The sequence below is a fragment of the Dermochelys coriacea genome, chromosome 5, assembly GCF_009764565.3.
Source record: "Dermochelys coriacea isolate rDerCor1 chromosome 5, rDerCor1.pri.v4, whole genome shotgun sequence".
In the NCBI taxonomy this organism is placed as follows: domain Eukaryota; kingdom Metazoa; phylum Chordata; order Testudines; family Dermochelyidae; genus Dermochelys; species Dermochelys coriacea.
Window position 1 is genome coordinate 26700855 of NC_050072.1, and position 20057 is coordinate 26720911.

The following is a 20057-nucleotide window of genomic DNA, read 5'->3' on the forward strand; positions in this document are numbered from 1 at the left end:
ACTCTGAAACCTGCAACAATCTGTAACCCACTAACCCCCCATTCTGTCCTATGACTGCAGAGGTGTTAACAGGCCACCACTATCTTGAATAGTCTCTTAGAATATGTGCTAACTGCTTATACTAAAACAATCTGTTCTATGTTGCATTTAGCTGTGACACTTGAAATACCTTTCCCAGACCTGAAGAAAGAGCTCTGTGTTGCTCAAAAGCTTTTCTCATTCACCAAAAGAAGCTGGTCCAATAAAAGATATTACCTCACCCGTTTTGTCTCTCTCATGCAGAATATCTGCATTTTAATTGTCAGTTTGTTGCTTCCCAAGCCAGTCTCCTGGAAAGGAAGGAAGTATAATCTCTGTCCAGTTAATATGCGGAGTTATCAGGCTCTGATAGATTTTAGACCAATCCTTAATACCAGAACAAATGCAGAGCTCTTGAGGGAGAGAATGTAGAATGGGGCAACAATGCAGTATTCACAGGACTTGACTTCCAGGACCTACAGTACCACCAAACAGTAATGCTGTCTTTCATATAGGTGCATTTAGAATTTCTTAGTTATTATTTTAACATGTTTTGCAAGTCAGGCTTGATAACTTTTAATTGATATTAATGCACACAATACTTAAATTCATTCTCACTTCTGATTTTTTTTTTTCAAGAGTATTTTGCTTTCTCCCATCAGGATACTGGTATCAGTGTCAGAAAGAGAGTTATAAAGATTCTTAGGGATATCTGCATTGAACAGCCAACATTTCCCAAAATTACAGAGATGTGCGTGAAAATGATTCGCAGAGTCAATGATGAAGAGGGCATTAAGGTAGGGTAGAATATTTCTTTTAAGTTTTTAATTACGGTTTATTTTAGTTTTATTTTGAGAAATAAATAGATAGATTTTTCCTTAGAAGCATTTCAGAGTTTCTTTAGTATATGTATGACTTTTACTTGTTTTTAACTTAAAATAAATGTCTTCTTTTTTAAATTCACAATGATATTGATAGGTTCCTGTCAGACGTGTTGTTTTGTTGTTTAATCTATTTTTGTTTAAAAAATAAGGGAGCTCAAAAATAAAATAAAAATATTCTTCTTTTCCACTTGCAAATATCAATCTCCACTCTGTGTCTATCTGATTACTGACATAAATAAATCCTCCCAATTTGGAAGGGGTTGCAAGTTCTTTGGAGGATAGGATTAAAAGTCAAAATGATCTGAAGACATTGTCTGAAGAAAACAGAATGAAATTCAATAAGGACAAATGCAAATTACTCCACTTAGGAAAGAACAGTCAATTGTACAAAAAATGGGAAATGACTCCCTAGGAAGGAGTACTGCGGAAAAGGATCTAGGGTCTATAGTGGATCACAAGCTAAATATAAGTCAAGAGTATAATACTGTTGCAAAAAAAAAAAATGAACATAATTCCAGGGTGCATTAGTAGGAGTGTTGTAGGCAAGACATGAGAAGTAATTCTTCCACCCTATTCTGCGCTGATAAGGCCTCAGATGAAGTATTGTGTCCAGTTCTGGGCACCACATTTCAAGAAGGATGTGGACAAATTGGAGAAAGTCCGGAGGAGAGCAACAAAAATTATTAAAAGTCTAGAAAATATGACCTATGCCTATGAGGAAAGAGTGAAAAAATTGGGTTTGTTTAGTCTGGAGAAGAGAAGACTGAGGGGGGACATGATAACAGTTTTCAGGGACATACAAGTTTGTTACAAGAAAGAGGGTGAAAAATTATTCTTGTTAACCTCTGAAGATAGGACAAGAAGCAATGGGCTTAAATTGCAGCAAGGAAGGTTTAGGTTGGACATTAGGAAAAACTTCCTATCAGGGTAGTTAAGCACTCAAACAAATTGTAGGAAGGTTATGAAATCTCTGTCACTGGAGGTTTTTAAGAACAGGCTAGACAAACAGCTGTCAGGAATGGTCTAGTTATTATGCCTTGAGTGCAGGGGACTGGACTAGATGACCTATAGAGGTCCTTTCCAGTCCTACACTTCTATGATTACATTTAAAAAAACCAGAAAAACTTACATTAAAGGCACATTATTTAGGTTGCAAAGTCAAGCACTGAAAAGTTACGAAATGCTAGATTTACATGTGCCTGTGTTACCTTAATTCTGTCCTTTCTGTACACTGAATGAAGTAGGGGTCCTATGGGAAAAAAAAGGGTGATTATGTAATTAAAGAGGGGGAATGAACAGCTGGATCTATGTTCTGGGATGGCAGAGGAGTCTGGTCTGGCTTTCTCGTCCTTCTCCACCTCTCAAAAGTTGCGGATGATCCTGCCACGTGTGGTGCCCCAATGAGCTGCTGGGGCCATAACTGGAGTTGGGGGAACCTAGCTTTGCTTTCTCTTTTCTCCCTTCCCAGGCCCCCAACTTAGAGTTGGAGGGATTCCTGCCTAACAGGGTACTCAAAGAGGCATGGGCCATGAGCTCTCTTCTCCTCCCACCCTATTACAGCTGCTTTGGCAGCTCCTAAGTATTCCCAGGACAGTTTATGTTGTTACTGCTTTTGTGGCAGTGGCAGCCTGGTCATAGAATGTTTACGTGTTCAGTTATTATTTTGGCGTGCTGCCCAAATTTTCCTGAGGCTTGCAAGACACAGGTCAGAGAGGATGATTTTTAACAGTTTATATCTCGGCAAAAGCTGAATGGAATTTCACAGGACAAAGAAAAGACACTTCTTTAGTCTGAAGAGCTTGCCCAATGCCATGTATCAGTGGCCTACTGCAAATAGTGGAGGTATGAGAGTTTTCAATTGAAAGAATGCAAGAGTCCTTTATAAAGGATGGTATTAAGCAACTTAAACACAGAGGTTGTGACCAGCTCCTCTTATTATATAGACACCGGATAGTAAGAATTTCACCAGCATATACAGACAGGAATCGTCAATCAAACTTTAGCGGAAGAATCCAGTTCTCTTCTTTTTTATACAGATGTTAACAGTTCTGTTTGGCTGAGTGAAGCTTTCACTGTATCTAGTGATATATATCTGATGATGATGAATCACCAGGAAACTGCAGTAATGGTCTGCTGAAACTTGTAACAGTTCTTCCCAGTCTGACAAAATCTCTCAGTAAAATGCTGAAAATGGCATTTTCCACAAATGTTGCTGTAGTGTAGATTTTCTGCAGCATGGATTTCCATTGGTCATTAATAATTATCCAGGTGTCCTTCCAGGCAATGGTGACCTCAGATACAGCTTGGAGGCCCCAGGTGACTCAGGCCTGGTCTGGGAATCCAACTTCTAAGATAGAGATACAGGGTCTTGCTCAGGTAACCTCTTTCTAGAAGGCCTCACTTAGCTCCAGTAATTCTGTGTAAAATGACACACCATCAATAAGTTTATATACTCTTATGTGGGAAATAAAATGGAAACCTTTATGTCAAGATAAAGTTATGTATCTCTGACAATATATTTTTCCCTCTAGAAACTGGTGAATGAGACATTCCAGAAACTCTGGTTTACTCCAACTCCCCACAATGACAAAGAAGCAATGACCAGGAAAATACTAAACATCACTGATGTGGTATGCCTTACAAATTTGAACTAAGAGTCACATGCGGGATTTGATTAGGTGTTTTTTAACATGTCTTGAAATAATTTTTATTGTTGAGCCTTCTTATAATATATAAAAATAAACAAGTAATTGAATCGCCAGAGAGTTTTATAAATCTCATATGTACTTCTCTTTTGCTATATCCCTTAAGATGTGATGGGCTTATTCATTTGACAGTTGGGAAGAAACAAGAGCATCTTGTAGGAAATTTTTAATATAAATACTCATCAGCCTATTGGTGATAATAAATGATACTACATTCTGTTCTGGTGCTGTAAAATTATAATTATACCAAATGGTCTCCTATTACATACAATAGAATTTCCTAATAGAGCTATGTGTAGCCATCAGTGCTGCCTGGAGGTCATTAAAGAAATTTTACTTCATTTGAAGAAAGTATCCCATATGTGATACATAAAATCCATATGAAAGGTTAATTTCAGTAGGTGAATAAGAAATGCAGGGCCAGAATACATTTGGCATAAGCACATACAGCTCTATTGATTGCCAATTTGGTTGTACCCACTTTATATCAGCAACAAATTGAACCCAGATTCTTAGAATCTTTACATGTGTCAAAAGAAAAGTTTGTATGTATAACCAAAATAATCATTGAATCAAGAAGAGGTGATGCTATTTTAGACTTGGTTTTGGTAAGTACTGAGGACATTATAGACAAGCTGGTTGTAGAAAATAAACTTGGATTGAGTGATCACAAGTCAGTGCAGTTTAATTTAAATGGAAAGATAATTAAAAACAGGTCAGTAACTAAGGTTTCTTATATCAAAAGAGCGGGTTTTTGAGAATTAAGGGAGCTTGTTAGTGAAGACAAACTGGATTGAAGAGTTTAGAGTTTAGAGCTTGTTCCCTAATGGGAACAAGCATATAAAAATGGAAATGACCATATCCAGAGTGGAAGCAAAATTTAAAGAGCTTAATGTGTTTAAATTGGGAGGACCAGATAATCTCCATCCCGGAATACTGAAAGAATTGGGACATGAAAATGCAAGTCCAGAAGCAAAGATTTTTTCTAAAAATCCATCAGACAGGAGAATAGGAAACATAGTACCTGTTTAAGCAAGAGGAACTAGTGATCCAGGTAACTGCAGGCTCGTTAGTCTGACCTTAATATTATGCAAGGCTTCAGAACAAATTTTAAAGGAAAGAACAATTAAAGACATGCAGGTTAATGGGATAAAATTCAATATGGGTTTATCAAAGGAAAATCTTGCTAGACTAACCTTATACCTTTCTTGGATGAAATAACTGATTTTTTTTTAGACAAGGGAAATGCATTAGATTTAATCTATTTGGACTTCAGTAAAGTATTTGATACTGTACCAGATGTGAAATTATTAGAAATGGAAAAGATGGGGATCAGTGCATGAATTGTAAGGTGGGTAAGGAACTGGCTAAAAGAGAGATAATAATGGGTTGTGCTGAAGGGAGAACAATCGGGCTGGAGAGGTAATTCACCAAGTTCCTCAAGGATCTATTTTGAGACCAATCTTATTTAATGTTTTTATTAGTGATCTTGGGAAAAAAAAAAAGTGGGAGTGTGCTAATGAGACTTGCTGATGACACAGAGTTGGGAGGCATTGCCATTCTGGACAAGGAATGTAATATGCAGGAAGAACTGGATGAACTAGAGTAATAAAAACGGGATGGCATATAATAGTACTAAGTACAAGGTCATGCACTTAGGTACAAATAGCAGGAATTTCTTCTTTGAGTGCTTGCTCATGTCTATTCCATTCTAGGTGTGCGCACACCCACATGCCCGATTGTCAGAGATTTGCCTTAGCAGTATCCGTAGGGTTGGCTGCAGCGCCCTCTGGAGTGCCATGCTCATGCATCAATATATCAGCTGCCATGGCCTTACAGCCTCTCAGTTCCTTCTTACCGCCCGTGGTGGTTGGCTGGAGTGCCTCTCTCCGTTGCCTCACAAGTGATCGGTTTCCTTCTTCACTTCATGTATTAGAGCTGTAAATAGTTTTGTTACTGTAGTTAGTAAGTAGTTGTTCAGCACTATAGTTAGTAAGTTAGGGTCCCAGCGGGGATTTTTCCTCAAGCAGGGCATGCTCCAGGTTTTAAGCCCTGCGCTGACTGTAATAGGCCTATACCTGTTAGCAACCCTCATGGCAGTTATCTGAAGTGCTTGGGGGAACCTCATGTAAAAGAAAGGTGTTGTGTCTTTAAGAACTTTCGTCCCAGGATACAAAAAGAGTGCGACATCCATTTGAATGCCTTTCTTATGGAGGCTGCTCTCAGCTCGGCCTCTGAGCCATCCCAGCTGGACTCGATTCCCAGTACTTCACCTCAGTGTGTTGTGCACCCCCGACACTGGGCTCTACCCAACACCATTCCCCTTTGCCGGTACCCAAGAAGAAGTCAAAAAAGCGGGACCCGGCACTGAGCAAGAAGGACCAACGGGCATCGGGTAAAGGACCCTGTTCGGACCGCCCTCCCATGCACCCCAGAGACACATGGGGATACATCCCCCAATGGATCCACTACCAACCCCAGGAAGCGGTTGGGGACTCAGAGTCATTGCTGAGTCAGCACCTTCCCTCCCGGTGCCCAGAGAGCAAAGGACGCTCCCAGAGCAGCCAGCACCATCTGCTGCAATGGATCCAGAGGGCAAGCCAGCCGTGAGCACCACCAGTCTCCGTGGCCAAAGCAGAACTCTTAGTCGTCACGCCCCTGATCTCCACATCAGCCCAGGTCACCAATTCACTGGCACTGCGCTCCCGGTCTCTGCCCTCTCGTCGAGAGTTGCCCAGAAGGAGGTGCCGGTCATGGTCGTCCGCTCGCTGACCCTCTCCACGACGTCAGTCGCCAATACCTAGACCACGGGAACAGTCCCCATTTACCCACGGCGACGGTTAGCCACCAGACTTAGTTGTCGATAGCCCTGCTGTGGTCATCGGAGGAGGATTCCTCCAGCACTGAGAGGGAGTTCAGCGTCTTGCTGAGACAACACCATTGCAACTGGGCTCCTGAGGCTGTGTCCACCTCCACGATGTCATCCTGGCAGTAGGGCTAGTAGCCAGTGCAATGGCTTTATTGGAATGCCTGGGGCATGCCAGTTATGCTGATGCCCCCTTCTCAACAATCGTTGGTTGCTGCTTCAGATGAGCATCAGACAGCACCGGGCTTGGTGTGCGAAGTGCAATCGGACACCGGGATGGAAGGGCAGCTGCCCACTCCGGAAGCCCTTTTCCCCCAGGGGGATGATGCCCTGAGCCCTCCCCCGGTGGGCCAGTCATTCTCATTGTCTCCAGATGAGGCTCTGGCAGGGCCCTTTTTCGCTAACCAACTGGATGATTTTAGGGAGTACCAAGTCCTGCTCCTAAGGGTGGCCACGAACTTAGGCCTACAGGTGGAAGAAATGGCAGAGCAATCAGACACCTTGGGAAATGTTGTCACCACCCTTCCTCCTCCCATTCACCGCACAACCTGGCCTGGCAAAAAACCACAGGGGCCAGAAACGGGCTTTTTGCTGGTGCGCTTGAGAGCGATGTCCCAGTCACATCCCCAGATCCACCTCATCCTTTCCTCAACCATCTTCATCCCTACCATTCGACCTAGTCGCTGGTTACCTCAGGCTGCTGGGTGCTAGAAATTGTATCTCTGGCCTACACCCTGCAATTCTCATCCACCCCAACCCTCTCATATTCCTCTTCCTGTTCCTCTTCAGGGACCCTTCTCACGAGCAACTCCTCATTCAGGATGTTGACAACCTCCTGCAGCTGGGAGCAGTGGAGAAGGTCCCTTGGGAAATGAGGGGGAAAGGATTCTGCGCCTGCTGTTTCCTAATCCTGAAGGCAAAGGGGGGCCTAAGACCCATTCTGGACCTGTGGTGACTAAACAAATATCTCAAGAAGTTGATGTTCCGCATGGTTTCTTTGACCTCCATTATCCCCTCCCTGGATCCGGGAGACTGGTATGCTGCTCGCAACTTGAAAGACACTTATTTTATTATTTCCATCTTCCAAGGACACAGATGGTTCCTCCGTTTTATGGTGGGCCAGTGTCACTTCCAATTCATGGTGCTACCCTTTGGCCTCTCCTCGGCCCCGTGGGTATTTACAAAATGCATGGCCCTAGTAGCTGCTTACCTGATATGTAGAGGAGTCCAGGTCTATCCTTATCTCAGTGAATGGCTCATCAAGAGCAGGTTGCAGGATCAAGTGCAGAGCCGTCTTGATCTGTTGCGTGCCACCTGTGGGCCTGTTAGTAAACAAAAAGACATTGACGCTCATACCAGTGCAACGAACAGAGTTTATAGTGGCAGTCCTCGACTCCATGCTGGCCAGTCTTCCTTCCAGAGGCTCGTTTCTAAGCTATGTCAGATGTGATCTCCCATGTAAGGGGCGACCCACTCACTACTGCCCACGCTAGCCGAAGGTTGTTAGGCCACATGGCAGCCTGTACTTACGTGGTCCGTCATACCTGGCTCCATCTCCAGTTGCTGCAGGCGTGGTTGGCATTGGTCTACATCCCCAACAGGCACGACCTAGAGCTGGTAATCAAGGTGCTGGACCACATCCGGTCATCATTGGCTTGGTGGTTGGACCCCAGATCGGTGCTGGAGGGAGTTCCCTTCATCCCCATTGTTGACCCTGGTTTTCCTGGGGAGTCCACACAAGGCCGCTGGTTGCAGGTCGACCACTCCCTCCACATAAATGTCAGGGAGCTCAGAGCGGTTCACTTTATCTGTCAGGCTTTTGGTCCCACTTGAAGGGCAAGTGATTCGAGTCCTGATAGACAACACCACCACAAAGTTCTATATCAAGAAGCAGGGTGGAGCCAGGTTGTCAGTCCTTTGCCAGGAAGTTCTCCAACTCTGGGACTTCTGTGTGTAGCATGCCATTCATCTCATGACAGCGCACCTCCCCAGGATCAGGAACATATTAGCAGATCACCTCAGCAGAAAATCTCATCTCGCCATGAATGGTCACTCCACCCCAAGATGGTCAGCATGATCTTCTGAAAGTGGGATCGCTCCAAGTGGATTTGTTTGCGACTCATCAGAACAGGAAATGCCACATGCTCTGCTCATTTCGGGGGATCGACAGGGGATCCTTGTCAGATGCCTTCTTATTCCTATGGTCGGGGGCTCTAATGATCCACGTTGATCCACAAAGTTCTCATGAAGATCAAGCAGGACAAGGTGAAAGTGATCCTGATAACACTGGTTCGGCATGCTGCTGGACCTGATGGTGATGGCCCACTGCAGCTGCCTCTTTGGCCAGATCTCCTATCCTAGAACCATGGCAGTCTCCTGCACCCGAGTCTAGCAGTGCTGTGCCTGACAGTTTGGTTGTTGAATGCCGAAGAGCAGGAGTGCTTGGCCCATGTCCAGCAGGTCCTACTGGGGAGTAAAAAGCTCTCCACCAGAGCAGCCTACTTGGCTGAGGTGCTGAGCCTTGACCCAAGGGGTTAGGCTTGAAAAGACCTCGCTGCAGTCGATAATGGACTACCTTCTGCATCTTAAGCACCAGGACTTTTCCCTTTCTTCGATTAAGATCCACTTGGCTGCCATATGAGCTTTACATCCTTATTCCAGCGCAGGTCAGTCTTCACTCGTGACATGACGATCCAGTTCTTGAAAGGTCTGGAGCGACTCTGTCCCCATGTCCAAGACCCCGTCCTCTGTGGGACCTGAATCTAGTGCTCATGATAGCTCCCTTTAAGCAGTTGGCTTCCTGTTCCCTTCTTCTCGTCTCCTGGGGGGTGTCATTCCTGGTGGTGATACCATCTGCACGAAGGGTCTCTGAGATTAGGGCACTTACCTCGGAGCCTCCCTATAAGGTGTTTTTCAAGGACAAGGTCCAGCTGCTGCCACACCCAGTTTTCCTGCCCAATGTGGTTTCACAATTTCACATGAACCAGGGCATAGTCTTGCCCGTCTTCTTCCGAAAGCCTCATAAGTATGAGGAGGAGCATAGGTTGCATTCCCTGGACCTCAGGAGAGCACTAGCCTTCTACGTTGTAAGGACCAAACCATTCTGTAAGTCGATGCAGCGATTCATCGCGGTAGCAGATAGGATGAAAGGTCATCCAGTGTCTACCCAGAGAATTTCATCATGGATCACTGCCTTCATCCGGTTTTGCTGTGATCGGGCGAAAGTGCCTCTACCGGCAATTGTAACCACCCGCTCAACTAGGGCGCAAGCCTCAGTGGTGGCCTTCCTGGCCCATGTGCCAATTCTAGATATCTGCAGGACTGCCATCTGGTCATCCATTCACACATTCACATCTCACTATGCGCTTACCCAGGAAGCCTGAGATGACACAGGCTTTGGTAGAGCAGTATTGCAAGTCACATGACTCTGAACTCCAAGCCTACCTCCAGGGATATTGTTTGTGAGTCACCTAGAATGAAATTGACATGAGCAAGCACTTGAAGAAGAAAAAACGGATACCTGCCTTTCATAACTGTTGTTCTTCGAGATGTGTTGCTCATGTCCATTCCATTACCTGCCCTCCTACCCCTGTGTTGGAGTTGCCGGGAAGAAGGAATTTAGAGGGCATAGGGCCAGCGGTGCCTAATAGACCAAGACATGAGTGTGGCACTCCAGAAGGTGCCACAGCTGACACTATGGATACTGCTAAGGCAAAAATCTTTTACAACTGTGCAGGTCAGGTGGGCATGCACACACCTAGAATGGAATGGACATGAGCAACACATCTCAAAGAACAACAGTAGGTTGTTCAACAACAAAGAACAACAAAAGGTAGGTAACCGTTTTTTCTGCTAAAACCTGGGGCTCATCAATTGGAAATAATAGAGGAGGAGAAAGACCTAGATGTATTAGTCAGTCATAGGATGACTGATTCACTAATGTGATGCATTCATGAAAAAAATCAAGTGCAATCCTAGGATTTTATCAGATGAGGTATTAGCAATTAGAGATAATACTCCTGGGGGAATTCTGCTCCACTGCGCATGCACAGAATTCATGTCCCCCGCAGATTTCTTTGCTTTCCCGCAGAAAAATGACTTCCTGAGAGGGAGGCAAAGGGAAGCTGCAAGAGCAGTTACACACCACTCCCTAGCAGTGCAGGTACATCATTTCAGGCACCCAGAGCAGCCAGCGGAGAGGTAAATCACTGTTGGACTGGGAATATCCCAGCCAGTGGCTCCTACCCTGAGCGGGATCAGCTGGTAGTCCCGGCTGGGATGGAGGGGGGAGAAGATGGGACTTCCTCTTCCCCTGCAAGGAGTGGCTGGGGCTGTATCAGACCCATCACCAAAAACATCCCCCAGCTGCAGGAAGCTCAGCATCCTCCCCTATTTCCTGCCCCCATCTCTCCTCAGCTTCAGGGGACAGGGGTCACTGTTTGAAGAGCTGCTCCCTCATCCTCCCAACCCCTGTGCATCTGGACCTTCCATACTCAGACACTCCTGCCAAACCTCACCCCGTACACCCAGAACTCCCCTTGCACTCCATACCCAAACCTCAGCCCCTGAACTCAGACCCCCTGGCTCCGGAACCCCACCCCTGCATCCCAGACTACCCCCCACTGAGCTCCCTGCACTCAAACCCTTACTGCCCCACACCACCGTGAGCCCCCACATCCAGACACCCACATCACTGACTCTCAACCTGATGCGCCCAGACCCCCACCCCACCAAGCCTCGCTCTTACAGCACCCAGACTCCCCCGCTGAGACTCCCACTCCCAGATCCCTCCACTGAACCCCAACCACCTTCACCTGGAAGTCCTTGCAGAGTCCCATTGCCCCTGCACCTGGAATCCCCCCAACGAGCCTCTGTGCATCCAGATCCCCCAACACCTAGCCCCCATACTGAGCTTCCTGCACCCAGATTGTCCTACACAGAACCTTCTCAACCCGCACCAAGCCCCTTCACATTTGGATCCTGCATGGTTGAGCCTGCCTGCCCCACACCTGGCACAGATGGGTAGGACCCCAGGGTGCTTCTGGGGCAGGCCCAGGCCTTATGGTATGTCAGGGTTGGGTGCCCCTTCACCACTGAGTCTGTGTCCCAGGGATGGGGGTGGGGTGATGCAGGATGATCTCCCACCTTTGTGCAGCCAGTGGCCTTTTCTCCCCACTGCCATGCGGGAGCCTCTGCATTTATTTATTGACAAATAAAACATGCACAATTTTGCAGAATTTTTAAATTTTTGGCGCAGAATTTTTAATTTTTTGACACAGAATACCCTCAGGAGTAAGATAAGAAGGTGTTAATGTCATTGTACAAGGCAATGGTAAGATCTTACCTGGAATACTGTGTACAGTTCTGGTCACCCATATTCAAGAATGATGAATAAAAACTAGAATAGGTGCAGAGAAGTGCTAGTAGGAGGAGCATGGGAAAGGAGAGAGATTCTTATGAGAGGAGACTAAAAGAGTTTTTGGGTCATTTAGTCTAGCAAAACGAAAGCAGAAAATGGATAAGATTGCTTCCTATCAGTACATCAGGAGGATAAACATCATGGAGGGAGAAGAGCTATTTAAGCTAAAGGACAATATTTTCATAAGAACAAATGGATGTAAACTGGCTATAAATAAATTTAGTCTGCAAATTTAAATATGTCTAACCATGAAAGGAGTGCGGTTCTGAAACAGTTTGCAAAAGGAGTAGTGGCGGCAAACAACCTAGCTAGTTTTAAGATGGAGCTTGATCAGTTTATGAATGGGATTGTATGATAGGGTTGCATGCAATAGGACAGGATTGACTCAGTGATGCAGGACATTACATCTAGTCCGATGTCCTTATGTAAAATGTATTGTTTTAAAAGATACTGTTTTAAAATCATTATCAATTAAAAATAAATGTATTTGTTTATCTCACTATTAACACCATAAAACTGATAAATGTACTTTTCAGTATGTATACTAAACAGTAGTTGATGCATTACTTTGATCTTGGACAATAAAAAGAGACTAATTGGTTACGTTTTCTTTAGTCTAGTCAATTTTACCTTCAGGTTCTCATGAGCTAACACAATCCTGGAATGATGGCAAATCCTATAGGGCCTGTTTAAAAAATGCATTTTCGGGCAGTTGAAATATGTCATATATTTTATTAGCTGTTAAGCTTTGCAAAAACTAAGTTTTCACTAAAATCAAAATTTAGGTCAAATTTGATCTGACAGTGACCCTACAACTGAAGTAAAAACTTTAGACTTACTTAATTTAGGTTGTGGTAGCATCTAAAATGTGGGGGGAAAAAATCAAATACAGAAGACATAGTTCCTGTTGCTGCTGTCTTACAATTTAAAATTTTATTCAAGGAAAAATACTTATCATAGTTTAAATTTAAACCTGTGTTGAAACACTTCAATTACATTTTTCTTCAGATTTCTTTTTTATAAATCTATTCCAAATATTCTTTCTTAGGTTGCAGCTTGTAGAGATACAGGATATGATTGGTTTGAACAACTTCTTCAAAATGTAAGTAATAGTTTTGAAAGACTAATTTTACAAATGTCAAAAGACTCTTAGCATGTTTCATGGAACCTAGAGCTAAAATGTAACTCATGAACTTCTAGAATAGTCCTTTTCACTGTTATCCTAATTGTAAAATCTAACATTCTCTTGACTTTTTTTTACAATCTTTTGACTTTAACAGTTGTATTCTTCCTTTGCCACTGCTCTTGTACCTAAAACTAGTTCTTCTTCAAGTAATGCTCCCTATTGTATTCCACTGAGGGTTTACACATCCATGCCATGCATCCAAAGCTGGAGAATTTAAAGGTAGTATTTTCTGTTGGGATCTGCACATGCGTCCTTGTCTCACCTCGCCTCATGGTTTCGTCCAAGGTGATAAAGGGCTGAGTGGATCAACCATATCTCCGGTTCCTTCTCACCTCTGCATGGTCCAAGTCAGAGCTACTAGTGTCCTCTTGTGTATGATGCACATTAAAAAGTTTAGAATAGTATACAATTAGTTTTTCTTGTAGCATTTGCTGTTTTTACTATTTTAACATAGTTTTAACTTTTAGTAATATTTTTAGTAGAACTGAGACTTAGGCGGAATCTATTATCCCTCACCCAAGTGGACTGTGCCAAAGACACCAGGATTTAAAATCTGCTTCCTGCCCAGTAATATCCTGCCCAGAAATGTTATATTTGCCAGTCTTTCCCAAGCTGTACCCAAGAAAGCCAGGCTTTCCACATTACGAAGTAGCTCGTGGAAGTCGCCATGAGGCCTCAGGCAGACCCAGGCAGGGGGAACCGCACCCACCCAACTTCGGCTTGAGACAGCCAGGAGTGCACCTCCATTATGGAGTTTGAATCCCGCTCCGGTGGTACTGCCACTAGGGACCCCGTGCTGGGGCCTAGTCAGGAAGTAAGAAAGCATGCACATAAGCATGGCAGTAAGTCTTCCTACAAACCAAGGAATGACAATGCACCTTCTACAAATTCCAGCCACGGGAAGACAGTGTTCTCCAACACGCACAAGCATGACAAAAAACCTCACAAACTGGCAGATCCACCAGTATGGCATACTAAGCCACACACTCAGTCAACGTCGGCCTCCCTTAAGACCAGAGATTCATCAGTTTCAGGAAAGTCCTCCACTCGGGCCCTGGTTCTGGCTATGGAATGAGTATCATTAACACCAGGGAGAAAGCACCAGAGCCACACATTATTTACTCTAGTGGCCTTTCACTACCATCCACATCTAGGGATTCCAGATCTCCCACTCAGGACATACCACGGTAAAGACATTTCAATGCATCTTCCTATGGTTTACATGCTTCCACCAGCTCCAGTGGTACTGTCATTAGAACCGGCTTCCTCAGAGGATTCAGATGGAGCACGAGGGCTGCCAATTCCCTAACGCCACTCTGAGTATCCCAAAAGACCACTGGCATCATGGCATTACCCTCTTCCACAACAGCAGAGGAGCCAATGATTTCCCACACCATGGGGCCCTCTGCAGCACCCACGGGATCTGTCCTGCTGGCCCGGTCCTGCTGGCCCCATACCCACTTATAGAACCCACCCATGTCATGACGAAGGCTTCACCTCTTTCCCCCTCTATGGCACCCTCGAGCAGATGTTCTGAACTGGGTATGGAGGAAGAACCGTTCAGTCTGTTTCTGATGGTACTGCTGGAGCAAGAGCGTTTTTCATTGTCCTGTCCAGATGCTGGCTTTATTTATTGTTATATTTACTCAATATTGACATTAATCTGACTAGTTATTAGTTCTTGAGGTCATCTTTTTTTGCCCATTTTCAAGATAGTGGCTGGGATTTTTCAAAGTAGCCTAAGCAGGTTAGTTGCACAGCCCCCATTTAATTTCAGTGGAATTTGGGTGCCTAACTTCTTATGGCCCTTTGAAAATCCCAGCCGGTAACTAACTACTCTCTTTATTTCTTTCCCAGTTCTCTGGTTGGTTCTTGTATTTGCTGAGAGTGATAGCTAGTGCCTGCATTTCTTCTGTTATTACGTGGGGTCTTACTGCAGTATATATGGACCATCTGAAATCCCCAGAGAGCTGGCTGGTCACATCGTTTTGCATTCTTCTCTATATTTTCATATGCATTAAAATCAAAACTTTCAAAAATGGGTGCCTAAAATTAAGCTCCAAATCCGTATTTTGGTGCCTGAACAATTGACCTGATTTTCAAAAGTTCTGCGCATCTCTCAGCTTCAGTGACACTAATGGGAGCTGAATATTTGACACACTTCAAAATCAGGCCAGTTGTTTAGGTGCTGAAATATAAACTTGGAACCCAAAGTTAGACTGCCCATTTTTTTCAAATCTTGGTCTTGATACTTTCATAATATTACTTTTTCCATACAGAAAACATCTCTGTAGCAACTTCAGCAGTTATGTGACTATGAATGCAAGTGGAGGTGGTTGGTGTAATCACTAATGGGAAAAGGGGGCCATGAGACAGTGACTCATTGTTAAAATTTAAGGAAGTGGTGTTTATTCCTTCTCATAACACAAGAAGTAGGGGTCACCAAATGAAATTAATAGGCAGCAAGTTTAAAACAAACAAAGGAAGTATTTCTTCACACAACGCATAGTCAATCTTTGGAACTCTTTGCCAGAGGATGTTGTGAAGGCCAAGACTGTAACAGGGTTCAAAAAAGAACTAGATAAATTCATGGAGGATAGGTCAGTGGCTATTAGCCAGGATGGGCAGTGATGGTGTCCCTAGCCTCTATTTACTGGAAGCTGGGAATGGGTGATGGGATGGATCTCTTGATGATCACCTGTTCTGTTCATTCTCTCTGGGGCACCTGGCATTGGCCACTGTCGGAAGACAAGATACTGGTCTAGATGGACCTTTGGTCTGACCTTTGTTATGTTCTTATGCTACTAAGAGGGGTAAGGAGAAACAAATCAAAACAAATGATAATATTGCACCAGGACAGCACCTCTTACAAACAGATAAGGCATGTGGACAACAGAGAGCCAATTCAGGCATCGGGAAGTGAATAGTGAGTAATAGGAGTGAGAAAAGACAAAGACAATGGAACATGACTCTGTTAACGTTTTGAACATAGTATCTACCTCAGTGATAAGACAATTCTACTTGTTGAACTTCGAGAATGAGCTATGCTTACTGCCCTATCCCTTAATTCTTTTAATTGTAGTGCTTTGTTCCTAGATATCCCCCATTCAAATGTAATATTTATTCTGTTAAATAGTTTAATTTTTTGCCTCCACAAAGTGCTTTTCAGGGCTTCTTAGGAAGAACTTGGATAACTTTATATGTATCATGAAATCCTTCTTCATCTATGATGATTGTTACAAATGTGACATACATTTAAGTGCAAATTATTGGGACGATTCACTGTATTTCAGTTTATATTAAATCTTAATCATCTCCTGTCTTTCTGTCTGCAATAGCTTTTGAAGTCAGAAGAAGATGCCTCGTATAAACCTGTGAAGAAAGCCTGTACTCAGCTTGTTGATAATCTGGTTGAGCACATTCTTAAATATGAGGAATCTCTAGCAGGTAATATAATTACTTACAATCCAATAGTGTTAATGTATGTTTTGTTATTAAATATATGAAATCCTACACTAATGTTTGTAAAAATCTATAGTTCCGTTTAAAAAAGGACAGTAGTGGATAAGACAAGGACTGTCTCAAGACATCTAAATTAAAGCTTTTTGTTATGATTAAATTGATTTTTAACTGCCATTATAATAAATCTTCCTCTTGTCACTTGAAAAGGATGCTGCTTGAAAACATTTTTTGTTCCTTCATTAAAATTGTTCTGGTGCTATTATATTCTGGTTCTATCACACTGGTGAAATATAGAATGTTGTTATATGGCATAACAAGAACATGGCAGGCATGGATACATTCAAATTAGAAATAAGGCAGAATTTTTTAATAGCAAGGGGGATTAGCTGATTAAACAAACTATCAAGGGAAAAGATGGCTTCTCCAGCTCCTGATGTCTTCAAATCAAGACTGGATGCCTTTCTGGAAGATATATTTTAGTGAAACATAATTTATTAGGGTCATTATAGCAATAATTGGGAGAAATTTAATTCCTGTGATATACCAGAGTTTAGACTAGATGATCTAAAGGTACCTTCTGGTCTTAAATTCTGAATCTGTGATGTTCAGGACAGTATAAATTACCACAGGTTATTTTTTCATTCACACATGGTTGTGGTAATACATCCTTTTTTAGCATCTTTTTACCAAGCAGAATATCTGATAAGTCAAAAATTTTAAGAAATGTCTTGGCTCTTATGACCATTTAGAGCTCCTAAATCTTCGAGTAGATAACTCCCATTTGGGATAAATGGTAACTTTGAGTTTCACATTTTGTGTGAAAGAGAGGTTAAGTAAGTTTTGAATGCATTTCTATTTGATATATATTGTAGATATACACTTTAAATACTAGGCTTTATTTTTAAGTCTTTTAAATTTTTATAAATTTCGTTTCTTATATTTTTTCATGAAGGGTATAGTTTGTGACAAAATTACCTAATGTGTATATTCAAGTCCAACTGCCAGCTTTTGATACAACTTGAAATAGTAAGAAGCTTTGCTTTGTTAGAGTAATAGGGAATGTTTGGATTATTTACAGACTAGATGTAGATGTTGCTGCACATAGTTCATTTAGGTTGTTTTATCTCATTAAGGGATAGCCTGGTCTATTGCATTGAGTCAGTTCCTCTTGGGTTCTATTCCCAGCTTTGACTTGCTGTGTGATCTTGGACATAATCTCCTTGTGCTTCCATTTCCCTTTATCTAAAATGGGGATTTTAATGTTACTTAATCTCTCTGAGAGTTGAATAATGTTACTAAATGTGTTTGACTATATAAAGTGCTATATCTGTTATTAGTAATAGTACTATTATTCCTAGACAGGAAACTTGGTTAAATTGGATGTAAGGTTGTAAATACATATCAATAGCTTAAAGGGGTGGGGGAAATCAGAAGTAGAACTTTATAGTTCTTAAAAGCATGTCCTCACAAACATTGAAAATATGGAAATACAGCAAGCCATACAAGTTACTTTAACTCTGCCTCTGTGTCCCACAACCCTGTCCACATAAGAAAGGTACATTTTTAAAACCCACAGCTACCTGATGTGTTAATTCAGTGAATGCTTTGGTTTACCTATAGCCCCTTTCAGCTTGCAGACATTGGAAACTATATCCACTGTGGCTTGAACAGCAAAGTATGCATAGCATAATCACAAAGGATATATAGGGCCAGATTCTCATTGCAGTGAGACCCCTGTACGCTATTCTGGAAGTTTACACTACTTTGGTTACTTTACGGGCCACTTACACTGCCAAAGCAATATGAAAGAGCCTTAATGGAAACCAAAATCAGGCTATGGGGTAAGATTTCCACAGCTGTAAGAAGCCAGATAGAAAAGGGCTGAAAGGTTTGCATAATTCTGAATGTTGTATGAAGGAATTATTATGATTATGAAGGAATGGGAGGCAGATGCTTTGTATTTATACAAATTTAATAATACTTTCCTTTATAACAGTGCCTTTGATCCAATAATCGCATTGTACATTACAAACAGTACTTTTGTTTAACAGCCTATTAATTAGGTATGTTTTATTATCTATACTTAACAGATGCGAAAATATACAGGCAGAGAGATTAAACTGTTTGCTCAAGGTCACATAGTATGTCACATAGTATGTGTCAAAGGTTAGATTAGAACGCATGTCATATGAATCAAAAAAAAATTTCCAGTTGTCCTGCCACCCACCCGCCTTCCCCCTTCTTTTCCTGTAGAGAAGATTTTGATGTTGCTGTCTTGGTGCGGAAAGGTAAACCTCACAAGTAGACTGTAGGACATAGTGTTTGCAAAGTGCTTTGAGAGCCTTGAATGAAAGTTTTTATGTACAGCTCCACAAGACAGAACTCAGGGGAGAAATCAAATCAGTATCTTAGATGTCTGTGTACTAATTTGAGAAGTATGGGGAATAAGCAGGAAGAGCTCGAAATGCCAGTAAATAAACACAACTGTGACATAGTTGGCATCACAGAGACTTGGTGGGAAAATACGCATGACTGGAATATTGGTATAGAATGGGAGTATTTGTGGCACCTTAGAGACTAACAAATTTATTTGAGCATAAGCTTTCGTGAGCTACAGCTCACTTCATCGGATGCATTCAGTGGAAAATACAGTGGGGCTGCTACTCTGAAACCTGGTATAGAATGGTACAGCTTGCTCAGGAAGAATAGGCAGGGGAGAAAAAGGGAGGAGGTGTTGCCTTGTATATTAAAAATGTATACACTTGGACTGAGGTTGAGATGGAAACAGGAGACAGACTTGTTGAAAGTCTCTGGGTAAGGATACAGGGGGTAAAAAACAAGAGAGATGTCATGATGGGGTCTACTGCAGACCACCTAACCACAAAGAAGAGGAGGATGAGGGTTTTTTTAAACAATTAAAAAAATCATCCAACACACAGGACTTGGTGGTGATGGGGGACTTCAACTACTCAAACATCTGTTGGGAAAATAACACTGGAGGGCACAGATCATCCAACAAGTTCTTGGAATTTATTGGAAACTATTCTTTATTTCAGAAGGTGGGGAAAGCTACTAGGGGAGAGGCTGTTCTAGCTTTGATTTTGACAAATAGGGAGGAACTGGTTGAGAATTTGAAAGTGGAAGGCAACTTAAGTGAAAGTGATCATGAAATGGTAAGAGTTCATGATTCAAAGGAATGGTAGGAGGGAGAACAGCAAAATAACGAAAATGGATTTAAAGAAGGCAGACTTTAGCAAACTCAGGGAATTGGTAGGTAAGATCCCAGGAGAATCAAGTCTAAGGAGAAAAACAATTTAAGACAATTGGTAGTTTTTCAAGAGATATTATTAAGGGCACAAGAGCAAACTATCCCACTGCGTAGGAAAGATAGGAAGTACGGCAAGAGACCACCCTGGCTTAACCAGGAGATCTTCAATGATCTAAATATCAAAAATGAGAAAAAGTGGAAACTAGGTTAAATTACAAAAGATGAATATAAACAAATAATACAAGTATG

General features: G+C 42.5%; 1 protein-coding gene across 9 annotated transcripts in view; it reads left to right on the plus strand.

Annotated features, from left to right (window-relative positions):
• NIPBL (NIPBL cohesin loading factor) overlaps window positions 1-20057 on the plus strand; it is a 322368-nt gene that overhangs the window by 275216 nt on the left and 27095 nt on the right. For all 9 annotated transcript variants that reach the window (XM_043515304.1, XM_043515303.1, XM_038403810.2 and 6 more), the window contains 4 exons: window positions 681-815; window positions 3434-3532; window positions 12941-12994; window positions 16417-16525. In XM_043515304.1, coding sequence (XP_043371239.1) covers window positions 681-815; window positions 3434-3532; window positions 12941-12994; window positions 16417-16525 — 397 coding nt within the window. The remainder of the gene's footprint in view (window positions 1-680; window positions 816-3433; window positions 3533-12940; window positions 12995-16416; window positions 16526-20057) is intronic.